This window comes from Coenobita brevimanus, chromosome 113 (genome assembly GCF_032717465.1).
Source record: "Coenobita brevimanus isolate Jiangsu-jjx chromosome 113, ASM3271746v2, whole genome shotgun sequence".
NCBI classification, from domain to species: domain Eukaryota; kingdom Metazoa; phylum Arthropoda; class Malacostraca; order Decapoda; family Coenobitidae; genus Coenobita; species Coenobita brevimanus.
The window spans coordinates 474007-495000 of NC_137066.1; the positions used below are offsets into that span (position 1 = coordinate 474007).

General features: G+C 40.5%; 1 protein-coding gene across 1 annotated transcript in view; it reads left to right on the plus strand.

Moving 5' to 3' along the window:
• The window catches only part of LOC145418314 (uncharacterized), an 84960-nt gene that overhangs the window by 2478 nt on the left and 61488 nt on the right, over positions 1–20994 (plus strand). Inside the window, exon 2 of the mRNA XM_080286755.1 lies at positions 9700–9839. Coding sequence (XP_080142881.1) covers positions 9700–9839 — 140 coding nt within the window. The remainder of the gene's footprint in view (positions 1–9699; positions 9840–20994) is intronic.

Consider the following 20994-nt stretch of genomic DNA (forward strand, 5'->3'; position numbering starts at 1 on the left):
GAGTATATAAGAAGAGGAAAAAGGAGGTTGATGCGGTTTGTTTAGGTTAGGTGCTGTGATAAGGAGGATCTCATTACTCTGGAAAAATCTAATTCTTGTTTTAAATTAACGTGATGGCGGCGTGACACAGGGAAATATGTTTGCTCCAGATATTTTTGGTAGCTATACGTTGAAGTAAGAGTGAGGCAGGAGTTAAGAAGAATAAGAGTTAAGAAGTTAAGAGAAGGCGAGTGTTGCGATTTGTTGGATGTGTTGTGGCGCATCTTGATTCTTGAAAAATCTCATTCTTGATTAAAATAAAAGTGTGATGGCTGAGTGACAGGGAAATACGACTGCTTCAGACACTCTTGGACTGCCATAAAGTGGGTAAGAGTGAGGAAGACGTATAAGACAAGAGGAAGAAGACGAATGTTGCCGTTTTTGTTTTTTTTGTTTTTTTAGGTTTTGACGCTTCTCAGTACTTTGAAAAATCTCATTCTTTGTTAAAAATAAAAGTGATGGCTGAGTGACTTGAGTGACAGGGAAATACGATTGCTTCCGACACTCCTGGACTACCATGAAGTGGGGAAGAGTGAGGGAGGTGTGTAAGAGAAGAGGAATGTAGAAATTGTTGTGGTTTGTGTTGGTTAGGTATTGTGGCGCGTCTCTGAAAAATCTCCTTCTTGGTTAAATTAAACGTGATAGCGGAGTGACAGAAGGAAATACAATTACTCCAGATATTTTAAAACTCCGATGAAGTTAGTAAGAGTGAGGGAGGAGTATAAAGGAAGAGGAATGTAGAAGTTATTGTGATTTGTGTACGTAAGGTGTTTGTGTTGTGGCGCATCTGAAAATTCTAATTCTTGGTTAAAATAAACGTGATGGCGGAGTGACAGAAGGAAATACAAATGCTTCATATATTTTTGCACTACGGTAAAGGGAGCAAGAGTGAATTGGAAGTATAGAAGAGAAATATGATAAGTATTTCGTGTGAATTGGAAGTATAGAAGAAGAGAAGTATGATAAGTATTTCGTGTTAATTGGAAGTATAGAAGAAGAATATGATAAGGATTTGGTGCAACGTCAGGAAAACGCTGTGACATTTAAGTAGATGATATTCTTTGTACTTTTTAGAGCTTATGGTACCAAAGCTTTAAGAATAGATAGAGCCAACCTATATATGTGTGTGCGTGCATGTCTGCGTTTTGTGTGTGTGTGTGTGTGTGTGTGTGTGTATTGTATTAGAGAGAGAGATTGATCCGGTACTAAACCTTTAAGAATAGGTAGAGAGAGCCAGCCTATACCTGTGTGTACATACGTGTGTGCGTGCATGTCTGCGTTTTTATGTGTATGTGTGCATCTGTATTGTATTTTCTGAGAGAGAGGGAGAGAGAGAGAGAGAAAGACAGAGAGAGAGCTTATGGTACTAAAGCTTTAAGAATAGGCAGAGACAGGCAACCTATACCTGTGTGTACATTGTACGTGTGTTCGTGCATGGCTGCGTTTGTATGTGTATGTGTGCATCTGTCTATGCATATCAGTATTTGTATGTGTGTACCTACCTATCTACCTATCTATCTACCTGCCAGTCTATTTCTATCTATCTCTATCTATCTACCTCTCCATCCATCTATGCATATCTATCTCCCTACTTACCTTCCCACTTATCTGTCTGCCTCTCAGTCTAGCTATATATATATCCATCTATCTATCCATTCAGCCATCCATCTATCTGTGTATCTATCTATCTATCACAATCTGACATTAAAAACTGACATACAATCATTCCATTGCAGATAGTGTGACAGGAAGAAGGAATTTCCAGGACAGTTTCAACGATCAGCCAAATTCGCCTCGTCGCTTCGTACAAGGTGAGAGAGAGAGCATTGAAGACGATATAGGTGTGTGTGTGTGTGTGTGTGTGTGTCAGAGTTGGCAGTGATTAAATCGAACTGATTTAATCGTGATTATAACTGATTTTTTTTTTTGCTTTAAAAAGTCATGATTATTATTATTTTTTTTTTAATGGAAGAGTTAACAAAATAAAATCTGGTTTATGTAACTTGTGTAACACTGTGTTGGCATTCATTCATTCAGATAGTTAAGCATTAAGTCAGCACATTTTGGAGACTGGTGCCATTAGACATTGCTACATTGTATGACAAAATATTTTTACATTTGTGACACAAAGTACCGGTATTGAAATTATTTGTACATGTGAAATACTGAGCCATAAATCAAAAACCCAAGCCATAAGACTGGGTAGGCTGTGCTGGGTCACTTAAGGCCATGTCATAATAACATCAGCTTAAGATTTTTCTGTGTGGTAATATAATCAGCTTTGAAATATGCTGTCTGGATTACCACTGGCAACTCAGCGTTAACCAGCAGTGTACAGACAGGACTTGAACAGCAATATGCTGTGTGTATTACCACTGGCAACTCAGCCTTAACCAGCAGTGTACAGACAGCACTTGAACAGCAATATGCTGTGTGTATTACCACTGGCAACTCAGCCTTAACCAGCAGTGTACAGACAGCAATTGAACAGGTATGTATCTGGATTGTTGCCAGTGAACCATCAGTGCACAGACAGGACATGAAGTGTACACAATTGAGTAAACTGCTTGTGAAATATTAGCTGTATAATAAACAGAAAAATCAAATCAATCAAAACAAATAAAAAAATAATTGATTACACCAACCCTGCTTCTAATATATACATGTTTATTTAAAGTATAGTATATGTTAAGTCGCACAGGAGAAGGTGTTAGGGAGCTTCTTCTAATACACGTTTTTACTTTTTCTTTTAGGTATAGTAAATCAATTCTTCGCTGGAGCAACGCATCCCACAAGACGCCGGTTGGTGAGTGTTGCTGTCTAATTGCTTGTTAGGGCTGTTAGGTGGTGGTTAGGGCTGTTAGGAGGATTAGATAGGAATTAAACTTTCTTCTCCGAGTTTATTCATTAGAGCATGACAGCGTGGAGAGAGATGCAGATTGGTGAGGAGATGGAGGTTGGTGGAGAGATGAAGACGTGGAGATTGGTGAAGAGATGGAGATTTGGTGAAGAGATGGAGATTGGTGAAGAGATGGAGATTGGTGATGAAGAGATGGAGAGGTGGTGAAGAGATGGAGATTTGGTGAAGAGATGAAGATTGGTGAAGAGATGGAGAGATTGGCGGGGAGATGGAGAGGTGGTGAAGAGATAGCGGAGAGATGAAGAGGTTGGTGAAGAGATGGAGATTGGTGGAGAGATGGCGAAGAGATGGAGAGATTGGCGAAGAGATGGAGAGGTGAAGGTTAGGAGTCACTTATACTGGAGTCCCTTATACTTGAGTCACACTTGAGTCCGTTATACTTGAGTCCCTTATACTTTGAGTCACTTATACTGGAGTCCCTTATACTTGAGTCACACTTGAGTCCGTTATACTTGAGTCCCTTATACTTTGAGTCACTTATACTGGAGTCCCTTATACATGAGTCACTTATACTTGAGTCACTTATACTTAAATCTAATGAGTAATAGTGAAATAGAGAGAGAGAGCACACGACATTGGATCTTGTGAAGGTTAAGGGAATATTAAAGAGAGAGAGAGAGAGCAGACGACCTTGGAGTTTGTGATGGTAATGGCAGTGTTAAAGAGAGAGAGAGAGAGAGTGTGTGTGTGTGTGTAAGATAGATAGGTAGAGGTGTGTGTGTGTGTATGTAAGATAGATAGATGGGTAGAGAGGTGTGTGTGTGTGTGTGATAGATAGATAGGTAGAGGTGTGTGTGATAGATAGACAGGTAGAGGTGTGTGTGTAAGATAGATAGTTGGGTAGAGAGGTGTGTGTGTGTATGTAAGATAGATGGGTAGGGGTGTGTGTGTGTGTGTGTATGTAAGATAGATGGGTAGAGGTGTGTGTGTGTGATAGATAGACAGGTAGAGGTGTGTGTGTGTGTGTGTGTGTGTGTGTGTGTGTAAGATAGATGGGTAGAGGTGTGTGTGTGTGTGTGATAGAAAGACAGGTAGAGGTGTGTGTGTGTGTGTGTGTGTAAGATAGATGGGTAGGGGTGTGTGTGTGTGTGTAAGATAGATGGGTAGGGGTGTGTGTGTGTGTGTAAGATAGATGGGTAGGGGTGTGTGTGTGTGTGTGTAAGATAGATGGGTAGGGGTGTGTGTGTGTGTGTAAGATAGATGGGTAGGGGTGTGTGTGTGTGTGTGTGTGTGTGTGTAAGATAGATGGGTAGGGGTGTGTGTGTGTAAGATAGATGGGTAGGGGTGTGTGTGTGTGTGTAAGATAGATGGGTAGAGGTGTGTGTGTGTAAGATAGATGGGTAGGGGTGTGTGTGTGTGTGTAAGATAGATGGGTAGGGGTGTGTGTGTGTGTGTAAGATAGATGGGTAGGGGTGTGTGTGTGTGTAAGATAGATGGGTAGGGGTGTGTGTGTGTGTGTAAGATAGATGGGTAGGGGTGTGTGTGTGTGTGTAAGATAGATGGGTAGAGGTGTGTGTAAGATAGATGGGTAGGTGTGTGTGTGTGTGTATGTAAGATAGATGGGTAGAGGTGTGTGTGTGTGTGTGTGTATGTAAGATAGATGGGTAGAGGTGTGTGTGTGTGTGTAAGATAGATGGGTAGAGGTGTGTGTGTGTGTAAGATAGATGGGTAGAGGTGTGTGTGTGTGTGTGTAAGATAGATGGGTAGAGGTGTGTGTGTGTGTAAGATAGATGGGTAGAGGTGTGTGTGTGTGTGTGTATGTAAGATAGATGGGTAGAGGTGTGTGTGTGTGTGTGTGTAAGATAGATGGGTAGAGGTGTGTGTGTGTGTGTGTAAGATAGATGGGTAGAGGTGTGTGTGTGTGTGTAAGATAGATGGGTAGAGGTGTGTGTGTGTGTGTGTGATAGAAAGACAGGTAGAGGTGTGTGTGTGTGTGTAAGATAGATGGGTAGGGGTGTGTGTGTGTGTGTGTGTAAGATAGATGGGTAGAGGTGTGTGTGTGTAAGATAGATGGGTAGGGGTGTGTGTGTGTGTGTAAGATAGATGGGTAGGGGTGTGTGTGTGTGTAAGATAGATGGGTAGGGGTGTGTGTGTGTGTAAGATAGATGGGTAGAGGTGTGTGTGTGTGTGTGTAAGGTAGATGGGTAGGGGTGTGTGTGTGTGTAAGATAGATGGGTAGAGGTGTGTGTGTGTGTGTGTAAGATAGATGGGTAGGGGTGTGTGTGTGTGTGTGTGTGTAAGATAGATGGGTAGAGGTGTGTGTGTGTGTGTGTGTATGTAAGATAGATGGGTAGAGGTGTGTGTGTGTGTGTGTGTGTATGTAAGATAGATGGGTAGAGGTGTGTGTGTGTGTGTGTGTGTGTGTGTAAGATAGATGGGTAGGGGTGTGTGTGTGTGTAAGATAGATGGGTAGAGGTGTGTGTGTGTGTGTGTGTGTGTGTAAGATAGATGGGTAGAGGTGTGTGTGTGTGTATGTAAGATAGATGGGTAGAGGTGTGTGTGTGTAAGATAGATGGGTAGAGGTGTGTGTGTGTGTATGTAAGATAGATGGGTAGAGGTGTGTGTGTGTGTGTGTGTGTAAGATAGATGGGTAGAGGTGTGTGTGTGTGTGTGTAAGATAGATGGGTAGAGGTGTGTGTGTGTGTGTGTGTGTAAGATAGATGGGTAGGGGTGTGTGTGTGTGTAAGATAGATGGGTAGAGGTGTGTGTGTGTGTGTGTAAGATAGATGGGTAGAGGTGTGTGTGTGTGTGTATGTAAGATAGATGGGTAGAGGTGTGTGTGTGTGTAAGATAGATGGGTAGAGGTGTGTGTGTGTGTGTAAGATCGATGGGTAGAGGTGTGTGTGTGTGTGTGTATGTAAGATAGATGGGTAGAGGTGTGTGTGTGTGTAAGATAGATGGGTAGAGGTGTGTGTGTGTGTAAGATAGATGGGTAGAGGTGTGTGTGTGTGTGTATGTAAGATAGATGGGTAGAGGTGTGTGTGTGTGTGTAAGATAGATGGGTAGAGGTGTGTGTGTGTGTGTAAGATAGATGGGTAGAGGTGTGTGTGTGAAAGATAGATGGGTTGAGGTGTGTGTGTGTGTGTAAGATAGATGGGTAGAGGTGTGTGTGTGTATGTAAGATAGATGGGTAGAGGTGTGTGTGTGTGTGTGTGTGTGTAAGATAGATGGGTAGAGGTGTGTGTGTGTGTGTATGTAAGATAGATGGGTAGAGGTGTGTGTGTGTGTGTATGTAAGATAGATGGGTAGAGGTGTGTGTGTGTATGTAAGATAGATGGGTAGAGGTGTGTGTGTGTGTAAGATAGATGGGTAGAGGTGTGTGTGTGTGTGTATGTAAGATAGATGGGTAGAGGTGTGTGTGTGTATGTAAGATAGATGGGTAGAGGTGTGTGTGTGTGTGTGTATGTAAGATAGATGGGTAGAGGTGTGTGTGTGTGTGTGTGTAAGATAGATGGGTAGAGGTGTGTGTGTGTATGTAAGATAGATGGGTAGATGTGTGTGTGTGTGTGTGTGTAAGATAGATGGGTAGAGGTGTGTGTGTGTGTGTGTAAGATAGATGGGTAGAGGTGTGTGTGTGTGTGTGTAAGATAGATGGGTAGAGGTGTGTGTGTGTGTATGTAAGATAGATGGGTAGAGGTGTGTGTGTGTGTGTGTAAGATAGATGGGTAGAGGTGTGTGTGTGTGTGTGTGTAAGATAGATGGGTAGAGGTGTGTGTGTGTGTGTGTGTGTGTATGTAAGATAGATGGGTAGAGGTGTGTGTGTGTGTGTGTGTGTGTGTAAGATAGATGGGTAGAGGTGTGTGTGTGTGTGTGTAAGATAGATGGGTAGAGGTGTGTGTGTGTGTATGTAAGATAGATGGGTAGAGGTGTGTGTGTGTGTGTGTGTGTGTAAGATAGATGGGTAGAGGTGTGTGTGTGTGTGTGTAAGATAGATGGGTAGAGGTGTGTGTGTGTGTGTAAGATAGATGGGTAGAGGTGTGTGTGTGTGTGTGTAAGATAGATGGGTAGAGGTGTGTGTGTGTGTATGTAAGATAGATGGGTAGAGGTGTGTGTGTGTGTGTAAGATAGATGGGTAGAGGTGTGTGTGTGTGTATGTAAGATAGATGGGTAGAGGTGTGTGTGTGTGTGTGTGTGTATGTAAGATAGATGGGTAGAGGTGCGTGTGTGTGTGTATGTAAGATAGATGGGTAGAGGTGTGTGTGTGTGTATGTAAGATAGATGGGTAGAGGTGTGTGTGTATGTAAGATAGATGGGTAGAGGTGTGTGTGTGTGTGTGTGTGTGTAAGATAGATGGGTAGAGGTGTGTGTGTGTGTGTGTGTGTGTGTGTGTGTGTAAGATAGATGGGTAGAGGTTGTGTGTGTGTGTGTGTGTAAGATAGATGGGTAGAGGTGTGTGTGTGTGTAAGATAGATGGGTAGAGGTGTGTGTGTGTGTGTGTAAGATAGATGGGTAGAGGTGTGTGTGTGTGTGTAAGATAGATGGGTAGAGGTGTGTGTGTGTGTAAGATAGATAGATGGGTAGAGGTGTGTGTGTGTGTATGTAAGATAGATTGATAGGTAGAGGTGTGTGTGTGTGTGTGTGTGTGTATGTAAGATAGATTGATAGGTAGAGGTGTGTGTGTGTGTGTGTATGTAAGATAGATAGATGGGTAGAGGTGTGTGTGTGTGTGTGTGTATGTAAGATAGATTGATAGGTAGAGGTGTGTGTGTGTGTATGTAAGATAGATGGGTAGAGGTGTGTGTGTGTGTGTGTGTGTGTATGTAAGATAGATAGGTAGAGGTGTGTGTGTGTGTGTAAGATAGATAGATGGGTATAGAGGTGTGTGTGTATAAGATAGATAGATAGGTAGAGGTGTGTGTGTGTGTAAGATAGATAGATAGGTAGAGGTGTGTGTGTAAGATAGATAGATAGGTAGAGGTGTGTGTGTATAAGATAGATAGATAGGTAGAGGTGTGTGTGTGTGTAAGATAGGTAGAGGTGTGTGTGTAAGATAGATAGATAGGTAGAGGTGTGTGTGTGTGTAAGATAGATAGATAGGTAGAGGTGTGTGTGTGTGTAAGATAGATAGATGGGTAGAGAGGTGTGTGTATGTGAGAGAGTGTGTGTGTGTGTGTGTGTGTGTGTGTGCGGTGCAGTAAATACAACCTAGTCAGTTATCACCCTAATTATTACATTATCATCTTTTTATCATTATTATCCAAAACAACTTTAAATATATATATATAGAAAATCCAGAGAAAAAAAATTAATGTAGGCTTTCTCCATTAACTCAAAAAACTAAAAATATTGTCTAGAAAAAATAATTTGTAGATTTAAAAAGAAAGAAAAAAATAAGTTAGAGGATTGAATGGTTTACAGGAATATTGTAAAGGCTTGCTGTCCTCCTCCTCCTCTTCCTCCTCCTCCTCTTCTTCTTCCTCCTCCTCCTCTTCCTCCTCCTCCTTCTCTTCCTCCTCCTCCTCCTCCTCCTCCTCCTCCTCCTCTTCTTCTTCTTCCTCCTCCTCCTCCTCCTCCTCCTCCTCCTCCTCCTCCTTCTCCCTCTTCCTCTTCTTCCCCTGCTTCTTCTTCATCTTCTTCTCCTCCTCTTCCTCCTCCTTCTTCTTCTTCTCCACCTCCTCCTCCTCCTCCTTCTTCTTCTTCTTCTTCTTCTCCTCCTCCTCCTCCTCCTCCTCCTCCTCCTCCTCCTCCTCCCTCTTCATCTTCTTCCTCTTCCTCTCCTCTGCTTCTTCGTCATCTTCTTCTTCGTCTTCCTGTCCTCCTCCTCCTCCTCCTCTTCCTCTTTGTCCTCGTTGTTGCTCCTCCTCCTTTTTCTCTGTTCTATCAGTGCCACCACGTGAAGGCGTCCCTCTCTCTCTCTCTCTCTCTCTCTCTCTCTCTCTCTCTGTCTTGGATGATAGGCATTGTATTGATCTTGGAGACATTTGAATAATCCACTCTTAAGGTGCAGTTCGGAAGGAGATGGAGGGAGAGGATGAGAGATTGACGAGGAGAGTGGAAGTGAGTAGCGGCATTTGTGTGTGTGTGTGGTTTGTGCGTGAGTGAGTGACTAGGAGAATGTGTGTGTGTGTGTGTGTGTGTGTGTGTGTGTGTGTGTGGTTTGTGCGAGTGATTGACTAGGAGAATGTGTGTGTGTGTGTGTGGTATGTGCGTGAGTGAGTGACTAGGAGAATGTGTGTGTGTGTGTGTGTGTGTGTACACAAGATATCAAAAAATAGGATAAGAGTGACTTGGAGTGGAAGTGACTAGGAGAATTGCGTGTGTGTATGTATGTGTGTGTGTAAGATTTGGCCATTTCTTTCTGATAAAAATTTCCTTCCTATATTCTGAAACAAGGCAGAGAAACACCGTAGAGTTTTTCCTTCCTTCCTTCCTTCCTTTATTCTGAAACAAGGCAAAGGAAGACCGTAGAGTTTTTCGCCCTTTAACTGCAGAATCGGATGAAAGTTGGTTTGTAAATCGTAAATTGGAGTTTGGTGGATCTGTCTGTCTGTCTGTCTGTCTCTCTCTCTCTCTCTCTCTCTCTCTCTCTCTCTCTCTCTCTCTCTCTCTCTCTCTCTCTCTCGTCCTACATGGTTCGTTGTAATAAGCAAAATAAGCCACTCAGGAATAAGTGTTAGGGCAATATGCAATACAAGTCACCTAGGAATATACAGAATAAATCACTTAAGCACAGGTGTTAGGACGTTTTAAGGCCACATAGACCCTGAGGCCATGTCGTATTTAATTTATTCTTGTTTCAGGTTGTCGGTGAGGCACGGGATCGAGTCCACACCTGCATCTGGCGGCGGGGTGCAGCAGCGGCAGCCTCAGTAACCACCCAGACACGGGAGGAGGAGGTCACGCGCCGCCAGTGCTCCCTTAGTCTACGCCAGAACACAAGGTCAGTACGCTCTAGGTAACCGCTGCATGTCCGCTGGCCTGGGGAGGTACACGAACCCACGACCTCTCCACTGCAAGGATCCCTACTTTATTTCTTTGATTTTTAGACAATTTTTTGAAGATTTTAGTAATGGAAAAAAATATATATGGAGAAGAAAGAGTATTTTTGCCCTGTGTCCTCAGATTAAGGCGGATCTGGACATTTGCTAAGGTTAATAAAGGAGGGAACCCCGGGGTAGACCTGTGAGCTTCGCGACTATGAGCTGGTAGGCGGAGGACAGTACGCTTAGATCCCTTCCAGCACAATGCCCCACACAGAAAGAAAAAAAAATCTTATACACCCGTCTTATAGGTTAATAATAATAATAATGATGATGATGATGATGATAAGGGGACGAGATGTGGGTGACGATGATGATGATAATAATAATAATGAATAAATAAATAATAATAATAATCGATTTTAAATAAGGTTATATTCTAAAATTACTCTAACCTAAATCGCACGAGTGATGGTGTTTAGCTTTGTATTTCACACTTCTTTCACACACACTTGTTCTTCACACTTCTTTCACACACCCTTGTTTTTCACACTTCCACACACCCTTGTTTTTCACACTTCTTTCACATACACTTGTTTTTCACACTTCTTTCACACACCCTTGTTTTTCACACTTCTTTCACACACTCTTGTTTTTCACACTTCTTTCACACACTCTTGTTTTTCACACTTCTTTCACACACCCTTGTTTTTCACACTTCTTTCACACACCCTTGTTTTTCACACTTCTTTCACACACCCTTGTTTTTCACACTTCTTTCACACACTCTTGTTTTTCACACTTCTTTCACACACTCTTGTTTTTCACACTTCTTTCACACACCCTTGTTTTTCACACTTCTTTCACATACACTCTTGTTTTTCACACTTCTTTCACACACTCTTGTTTTTCACACTTCTTCCACACACCCTTGTTTTTCACACTTCTTTCACCTACACTTGTTTTTCACACTTCTTTCACACACTCTTGTTTTTCACACTTCTTTCACACACCCTTGTCTTTCACACTTCATTCAACCTTGTCTTTCACACTTCACACACCCTTGTTTTTCGCTCTTCACACCCTTGCTTTTCACATACCCATGTTTTTCACTCACCCTTGTTTTTCACACTTCACACACCCTTGCTTTACACGTTTTTTTATACGTACATACATACACAAATGCATACATACATCACATACAGACATACCCATAAACAGTCATACATACATACACAACATACATACATACACAGATACACGCAAATACATACATACATACACACAAATACATACACAGATACACACATACATACACACAAATACATACACAGATACACACAAATACATACATACATACATACACACAAATACATACACAGATACACACAAATACATACATACATACATACACACAAATACATACACAGATACACACAAATACATACTTACATACACGCACATCTCGAGGGCGGGTGTAAAAATGACGTTAATAATACGTAAGAAGGAGTTAGTGTAGCGTGTGTGTAACATCTCACGGGCTTACCAGTGTGTGTGTGTGTGTGTGTGTGTGTGTGTGTGTGAGGGCGGGTGTTATATACTGATTGGCTTTGTGTGTGTGTGTGTGTGTGTGTGTGTGTGTGTGTGTGTGTGTGTGTGTGTGTGAAAGCGGGTGTTAGGTGCTGATTGGCTGTGTGTATGTGTGTGTGTGTGTGTGTGTGTGAGGGCGGGTGTTATATACTGATTGGCTGTGTGTGTGTGTGTGTGTGTGTGTGTGTGTGCAATAACGACTCCAATTGCAATAATCCTACCCAGCTACCATCAGAATGAACGATAAAAAAATAACTATATCTATCTGTCTATCTATCTAATCACTTACTCATATCTGTCTGTCTAACACTGTCTGTCTGTCTATCTACCCAGCTGCCTGTCTGTCTGTCCCGTCCTCTAAATCTCTCTCTGTCTCAGCCTACCTACTTATCTCTGTCTATCAGTCTAACTACCGACCTATTTGTATATATCTGTCTTTATCTACCTATACCTGTCTATCTGTAGCCAGGCGCCTTAATCTCGTAAGGGGTGGCCACAAGCAAATCGCCTCCACGTCGCTCTGTCCTCTGCCATTTGACTGCCTTCCCCCCAGCTCACATCCCTTTCTCATATGCTTCTCCACTCCATCCCTCCATCTCATCCTTGGCCTTCCCTCCTCTCTCTCTCTCTCTCTCTCTCTCTCATATAATTACACCTTTGGCTCTTAACCCTTTAATATCAGGTGTTAAAGAGAGAGAGAGAGAGAGAAACTTCCTATCTCCCTTCTGATTTGTTCTATTCCCTCCTTTTATGACCTCCCTCCCTACATCCCTCCCTTCCCTCCCCCTACACCTTCCCTCCCTTACCTCCCTCCCTACTTCCCTCCCTTCTCCTCCCTACATCCCTCCCCTCCCTCCCCCCTACATCCCTCCCCTCCCTCCTCCTCACATCCCTTCCTTACCTCCCCCCTACTTCCCTCCCTTCCCTCCCCCCTACACCTTCCCTCCCTTCCCTCCCCCCTACTTCCCTCCCTTCCCTCCCCCTACATCTTCCCTCCCTTACCTCCCCCCTACTTCCCTCCCTTCTCCCCCCTACATCCCTCCCTTCCCTTCTCCTCCCATCCCTCCCTTCCCTCCCCCCTACTTCCCTCCCCTCCCTCCCCTCTACTTCCCCTCCCTTCCCTTTCCTACTTTCCCTCCCCCTCCCTTCTTCCCCTTCCTTCCATCCTCTCTACATCTCTTCCCCCTACTCCCCTCCCTTCTTCCTTTCCCTCCCCCTACTTCCCCTCCCCTCCCTCCCCCCTACATCCCTCCCTTTCCTCCCCCCTACTTCCCCTCCCTTCTCTCCCTCCTACTTCCTCCCTCTCCCTCCCCCTCCAAGGAATGGCTCTAAACACTTTCATTTGAAGTGGGAATGTAGCACTTTAAGCGAGCGTGTGTGTGTGTGTGTGTGTGTGTGTGTGTGTGCTAGTAACTGAAATACTGTAGTGTATGTGTGTGTGTGTGTGTGTGTGTGTGTGTGTGTATGTATCTGCTGTTAACTGAAATACAATAGTGTGTGTGTGTGTGTGTGTGTGTGTATCTGCTGTTAACTGAAATACTATAGTGTGTGTGTGTGTGTGTGTGTGTGTGTGCGTGCGTGCTATTAAAAATACTACAGTGTTTTCTTTTAGTGTTTTATTTTCAACTGTTGTGTGCTTATATTACAAAGGTCACTTGGTATGGAAAGAGGAGGCTACTGTTCACCCTTCTATAGCACTTCTTCGTGACTAGCATCATTATTCTAGTGCCAGTCTCTCGTTAAAGCCAGATGGAGTGAGAGAGAGAGAGAGAGAGAATACTACAACACGATAGATAGATAGACGTGAATATTATAGCAGAGAGAGAGAGGGGGAGAGAGAGAGAGAGGAATATTACTACATTAATAGATAGATAGATAGAGGTGTTGCAGCAGATAGATTAGATAGATAGATAGACAGAGACAGACAGACGAGGTTGATGTCAATAGCACAGCACTCAGCCCGATAACACTGATAATATTTGCTATCATCGACATCTGTCAGTCATACGTGATGCCTTTATCTGTGCTCTTTATTCTGTGTCCTGGGTTCATATCCTTGTCTCTAACACCTTTTCCTAAGCGATTTATTTTGCTTATTACACCTTACTATCCCCTTCTGTGTTACATAAAATCCTTCCAATATCGCCATACTCTGCAAAAAGCTCCCTAACACCTTTTCCTAAGCGATTTATTTTGCTTATTACACCTTACTGTCCTCTTCTGTTACATAAATCCTTCCAGTATCGCCATACTCTGCAAAAAGCTCCGTAACACCTTTTCCTAAGCGATTTATTTTGCTTATTACACCTTACTGTCTTCGTTTGTGTTACATAAATCCTTCCAATATCGCCATACTCTGCATAAAGCTCCCTAACACCTTTTCTTAATCGATTTATTTTGCTTATTACACCTTACTGTCCTCTTCTGTGTTACATAAATCCTTCTAATATCGCCAGACTCAGCATAAAGCTCCCTAACACCTTTTCCTAAGTGATTTATTTTATTACACCTTACTGTCCTCTTCTGTATTACATAATTCCTTCCAGTATCGCCATACTCTGCATAAATAACATACAAAAAGAAGTTAAAGGAAGATCCCTAACACCTCTTCCTTAGCGATTTATTTTTTTGGATGTGGGTGGTTAATACACCTCTACGTTATTTGAAGCTCCCTAACACCTCTTCCTTAGTGATTTATTTCTGGTTTGGCTATTATTATTTTGTACTATTCAGAGTATGGAGATATTGGAAGGATTTATGTAACAAAGATAATGTGCAATATACAAAATAAATCGCTGAGGAAAAGGTGTTAGGGACCTTTTATGCAGAGTAGGGCGATCTTGGAAGGAAAGAAGAGGATAATAAGGTATAATAAAATAAATCGCATAGGAAAAGGTGTTAGGGAGCTTTATGCAGAGTAGGGCGATATTGGAAGGAAGAAGACAATAAGGTATAATAAAATAAATCGCATAGGAAGAGGTGTTAGGGGGCTTCCTTAACCGCCGAGAATACGAGCCAATATCATCATACTGAAGAGGTTATCTATCGTATGTCTATCATATCTATCCTGCATCTATCGTATATCTCCTCTATCTATCGTATATCTATCTTCCATCTATCGTATATCTATCTTCCATCTATCGTATATCTATCTTCTATCTATCGTATATATATCTTCTATCTATCGTATATCTATCCTTCATCTATCGTATATCTATCTTCTATCTATCTTATATATCCTGTATCTATCCTATATCTATCTTCTATCTATCATATCTATCTTCTATCTATCATATCTATCTTCTATCTATCGTATATCTATCTTCTATCTATCGTATATCTATCTTCTATCTATCGTATATCTATCTTCTATCTGTCGTATATCTATCTTCTATCTGTCGTATATCTATCTTCTATCTATCGTATATCTATCTTCTATCTATCGTATATCTATCTTCTATCTATCATATATCTATCTTCTATCTGTCGTATATCTATCTTCTATCTGTCGTATATCTATCTTCTATCTATCGTATATCTATCTGTCTATCTTATATCTATCTTCTATCTATCGTATATCTATCTTCTATCTATCGTATATCTATCTTCTATCTGTCGTATATCTATCTTCTATCTATCGTATATCTATCTTCTATCTATCTTCTATCTATCTTCTATCTGTCGTATATCTATCTTCTATCTATCGTATATCTATCTTCTATCTATCTTCTATCTATCTTCTATCTGTCGTATATCTATCTTCTATCTATCTTCTATCTATCGTATATCTATCTTCTATCTATCGTATATCTATCTTCTATCTATCGTATATCTATCTTTTCCCCTTCCACCCATACCTAACTTGTATTGATTCTCTCTCTCTCTCTCGTTTTCCTCCTCTTTTCTCTCTATCCTCTCTTCTCTCTCCTCTCTTTTCTCTCTCCTCTTTTTTCTCTCTCCTCTCATTTTTCTCTCCCTTCTCACTCTGCTCTTTTCTTAGCCCATGTTTTCCTCCATTTTTCTCTCTTTTCTCTCTCCTCTCTTTTCTCTCCTCTCTCTTTTCTCTCTCCTCTTTTCTCTCTCCTCTTTTCTCTCTTCTCTCTCCTCTCTTTTCTCTCTCCTGCCTCGTTTATGGCCCCCCCCTTCCCCCCTACCTACCCTTGTTATATTAATTGATGCTATAATCCCCCCCTCCCTCTCTCTCTCTCTCTCTCTCTCTCTCTCTCTCTCTCTCTCTCTCTCTCTCCCTGCTTACTCTTGTAACCTTTCACCTCTCCCTTCCCTTCCTTCCCTCCCCTCCCCCCCCTCCTCCCACTTCCTGTAATCTTTTTTTATGTAAATTCTCAAGCACTTCTTCGTGACCTTTCTTCCTCCATCCTTGACCCCCTCTCTCTCTCTCTCTCTCTCTCTCTCTCTCTCTCTCTCTCAGGCAATCTAATCACAAAGGCAATTACGTGGGAAATTCATATAGATTTTTGAGTCCGCGTCTCTCTCTCTCTCTCTTTCTCTGTCTCTGTCTCTCTCTCTCTCTTTGTCTGTCTGTCTGTCTGTCTGTCTCTCTCTCTCTCTCTCTCTCTCTCTCTCTCTCTCTCTCTTTCTCTGTCTGTCTGTCTCTCTCTCTCTCTCTCTCTCTCTCTCTCTCATCGATGACTGGAATCTCTCGGTGTTGCAAACAATGTAAAAAATAATTCGTTTAGCGATAATGAAGGAGAGAGAGAGAGAGAGAGAGAGGGAGGGAGGGACACACACACACACACACACACACACACACACTCACACACACACACACACACACACACACACACACACACTCACACACACACACACACACACACACACTCACACACACACACTCACACACACACACACACACACACACACACACAACAGAGAGAGAGAGAGAGAGAGGCAGACACACACAGCCAGACAGACAACAAACACGAATGCAGAGAAAACACACACGCACACATACAGAGAGAGGCACACACACACTCACACACACACACACACACACACACACACACACACACACACACACTACACTTCTTGAACACTTCCTGTCTATCTATCTATCTATCTGTCAGTGAGGGTCTGTCTATTTCGCTCTTTCTTCATCTATCTCTTTATCTGTGTATATCAGTCTTTATCGCTATCTATCAGTCTATCTATTTCTGTCTTTGTCTCTTTATCTATCTATCTATCTTTAACCTGATTGTCTTTGTATATCTATCAGTCCGCCTGTCTATCTATCTATATATCTATCAGTCTATCTATCCATCCCTAACCACCACTAAAATTGGTCTAGAAAGAGAGAGAGAGAGAGGGAGAGAGAGAGAGAGAACTAATATTGCATTGGAATGTTTGAGAGGCGGACTAGAGAGAGAGAGAGGGTGGAATGCTAGTCACGTAACACCCTCACCCCTGCGACTCATTCCCAGCTCATTAGAATTTGTCTGTCTATCTATCAATCTATCTATCTATCCTTCTCTCAGTCTATATATCTATTAGCCCATTTATCTATCAATCTATCTATTTGTATGTAACTGAATCGCTCTCTTTTCCTCATCTATCTATCTATCTGTCTATCTATTTTTATCTTAATGTATCTGTGTATATCTATCAACCCATCTATCTATCTATCTATCTATCTACCCATCCGTCTATCTATAATAATAATAATAACTAATATTAATAATACCACAATAGTAATAATAACAATAATAATAATAATAATAATAATACCACAATAGTAATAATAACAGTAATAATAATAATAATAATACCACAATAGTAATAATAACAACAACAATAATAATAATAATAATAATAACAATAATAATAATAATACCACAATAGTAATAATAACAATAATAATAATAATAATAATAACAATAATAATAATAATACCACAATAGTAATAATAACAACAACAATAATAATAATAATAACAACAATAATAATACTAATAATAATAATAATAATACCACAATAGTAATAATAACAATAATAATACCACAATAATAATAACAACAACAACAATAATAATAATAATACTAATAATAATAATAATAATACCACAATAGTAATAGTAATAACAATAATAATAATAATAATGATAATAATAATAATAATAATAATAATAATAATAATACCACAATAGTAATAATAATAATAATAATAATAATAACAATAATAATAATAATAATAATAATACCACAATAGTAATAATAATAATAATAATAATAATAATACCACAATTGTAATAATAATAATAATTAATAATAATAATAATAATAATAATAATACCACAATTGTAATAATAATAATAATAATAATAATAATAATAATAATAATAATACCACAATTGTAATAATAATAATATTAATAATAATAATAATAATAATAATGCCACAATAGTAATAATAATAATAATAATAATAATAATAATAATCACAATAGTAATAACAACAACAATAATAATAATAATAATAATAATAATAACAATAATGATAATAATAATGATAATAATAATAATAATAATAATACCACAATAGTAATAATAATAATAATAATAATAATAATAATACCACAATTGTAATAATAATAATAATAATAATAATAATAATAATAATAATACCACAATAGTAATAATAATAATAATAATAATAATAATAATACCACAATTGTAATAATAATAATAATAATAATAATAATAATAATAATAATAATAAAACTGGATAGTAATATTTTTGGTCGACTGTTCCTACGTATCTGTTCTTAACATCTTTTCCGTGGCAATTTATTCTCCTCGTTACTCATTATTATTCCCTTGTGTGACCTTCATGACAATTAGGTAGGTATTAAAGAGGGAAAAACAGCCTACAGGAAAGTGTTAAGGTTATAATGCAAAACAAATCGCTGAGGAAGTGGTGTTGAGAGACCTCCTGTTATTTTAGTGAGCCTTGACATAAATCTTTCACATTCTCTCTCTCTCTCTCTCTCTCTCTCTCTCTCTCTCTCATTATCATCATCATCATCATTATTATTATTATTATTTTTTATCATTATTATTATTATTATTATTTTAGGCTGGTGGCAATGAAGTATTTACAAGCACAATTTAAATGAAAATTGTGGTATTAGAGTCATGGTACCTGGTGTGAAGGGAAGTGTGTGTGTGTGTGTGTGTGTGTGTGTGTGTGTGTGTGCGCGAGAGAGAGAGAGGGGGGGAGTGTGTGTGTGTGTGTGCGAGAGAGAGAGAGGGGGAGTGTGTGTGTGTGTGTGTGTGCGCGAGAGAGAGAGAGGGGGGGAGTGTGTGTGCGTGTGTGCGAGAGAGAGAGAGGGGGAGTGTGTCTGTGTGTGTGTGTAAGAGAGAAGGGGGTAAGTGTGTGTATGTATTTGTGAGAGAATGTGTGTATGTGTGTATGAGAGCATGTGTGTGTATAATTATGTATGTATGTGTGTGTATGTATATGTGCGTGTACAGTATATTTGTATGTGCGCGTGTATGTATTCATGTATATCTGTCTTTGCATGTGTGTGTGTGTGTGTGTGTGTGTGTGCGAGAGAGAGAGAGGGGGGAGTGTGTCTGTGTGTGTGTGTAAGAGAGAGGAGGGTAAGTGTGTGTATGTATTTGTGAGAGAATGTGTGTATGTGTGTATATGAGAGCATGTGTGTGTATAATTATGTATGTATGTGTGTATGTATATGTGCGTGTACAGTATATTTGTATGTGCGCGTGTATGTATTCATGTATATCTGTCTTTGGATGTGTGTGTGTGTGTGTGTGTGTGTGTGTGTGTGTGTGTGTAAGGAGTTGAATATCAGATCTTTTTTACGTCAGTGAACCTTAGTCATGAGACAGGAATGAATCTCCTTGGTTACTAGTCAAATCACCTCCAAATCTAACTACACCTGGCCATCACCTGAACTAAAAGGGGTTAGGTAGGAATGAGTCTCCTTGGTTACTAGTCAAATCAAGCCTCCAATCTGACTACACCTGGCCATCACTTGAACTGAAAGGGGTTAGGTAGGAATGAGTCTCCTTGGTTACTAGTCAAATCGCCCTCAAATCTAACTACACCTATCACCTGAACTGAAAAGGGTTAGGTAGGAATGAGTCTCCTTGGTTACTAGTCAAATCACCCTCAAATCTAACCACCTATCACCTGAACTGAAAAGGGTTAGGTAGGAATGAGTCTCCTTGGTTACTAGTCAAATCACCCTTAGTCTTGCCAACTATAAATAATCACACTACGCCACCCTCCTGCCATGAAAAGCTGGTAGGTCGGCGTCAGTAAGCTTTCTCACACCTGTCTGGAGAGCTGACGTGAGCCTTGTGTGAGAGAGAGAGAGAGAGAGAGAGGTGTTATGGGGAAGCAGTGTGAATTGAGGAATGAAGAGATGAGAAAGGAAGAATGATTGATAGTACAGGTAGAGAGAGAGAGAGAGAGGTGTTATGGGGAAGTAGTGTGAATTGAGGAATGAAGAGATGAGAGAGGAAGAATGATTGATAGCACAGGTAGAGAGAGAGAGAGAGAGAGAGAGGTGTTATGGGGAAGTAGTATGAATTGAGGAATGAAGAGATGAGAGAGGAAGAATGATTGATAGTACAGGTAGAGAGAGAGAGAGAGAGAATGAGGTATTGACATGGAAGGGAGGAAAGAAGAGAAAGGAAGAGAGACATTGGTAGCGAGAGAGAGAGAGAGAATGAGGCAATGATATGGAAGGGAGGAAAGAAGAGAAAGGAAGAGAGACATTGGTAGCGAGAGAGAGAGAGAGAATGAGGCAATGATATGGAAGGGAGGAAAGAAGAGAAAGGAAGAGAGATATTGGTAGAGAGAGAGAGAGAGAGAGGTAATGATATGGAAGGGAGGAAAGAAAATGTGAGAAAGGAAGATTCATTGGTAGAGAGAGAGAGAGAGAGTAAAAATAGTGAGCGAAAAGAAAGAGCTTGTGTGTGCATTTTTCGTGTTGGTGTGAGAAAGTGAGAGAGAACATGTATGGCTGGGTCACCCCCCCCCTCCCTCCCTCTCTCTCTCTCTCTCTCTACCTACCTACCTATCTATCTATCTAACTAGCTATACATTTCAGATATTCTTTCAAGCCTTTCATATTCATCCTCTCTCTCTCTCTCTCTCTCTCTCTCTCTCTCTCTCTCTCTCTCTCTCTCTCAAAAATATCCCAAGAAAGAAAATTTTGACTATTTTTTTCTTTGGATTTGAGGGAAAAAAAGTATATTGTAAAAAATAATAAAAATCTATACAGCACTTCTGGCGTGAACGGATTGGAGAGAGAGAGAGAGAGAGAGAGAGAAAGGATATATTTGAGGGAACTGAAGTAAAATAGTTTGGAGAGAGAGAAAGGGAGAGGGAGGGAGACGGGGGTAAGGCACACACACACACACACACACACACACACACACACACACACACACACACACACACACACACACACACACACACAGGCCCATGTGTGACTCAGCCATATATTTTCTCACACACACATTTTTCTCGCCTTCTCGCA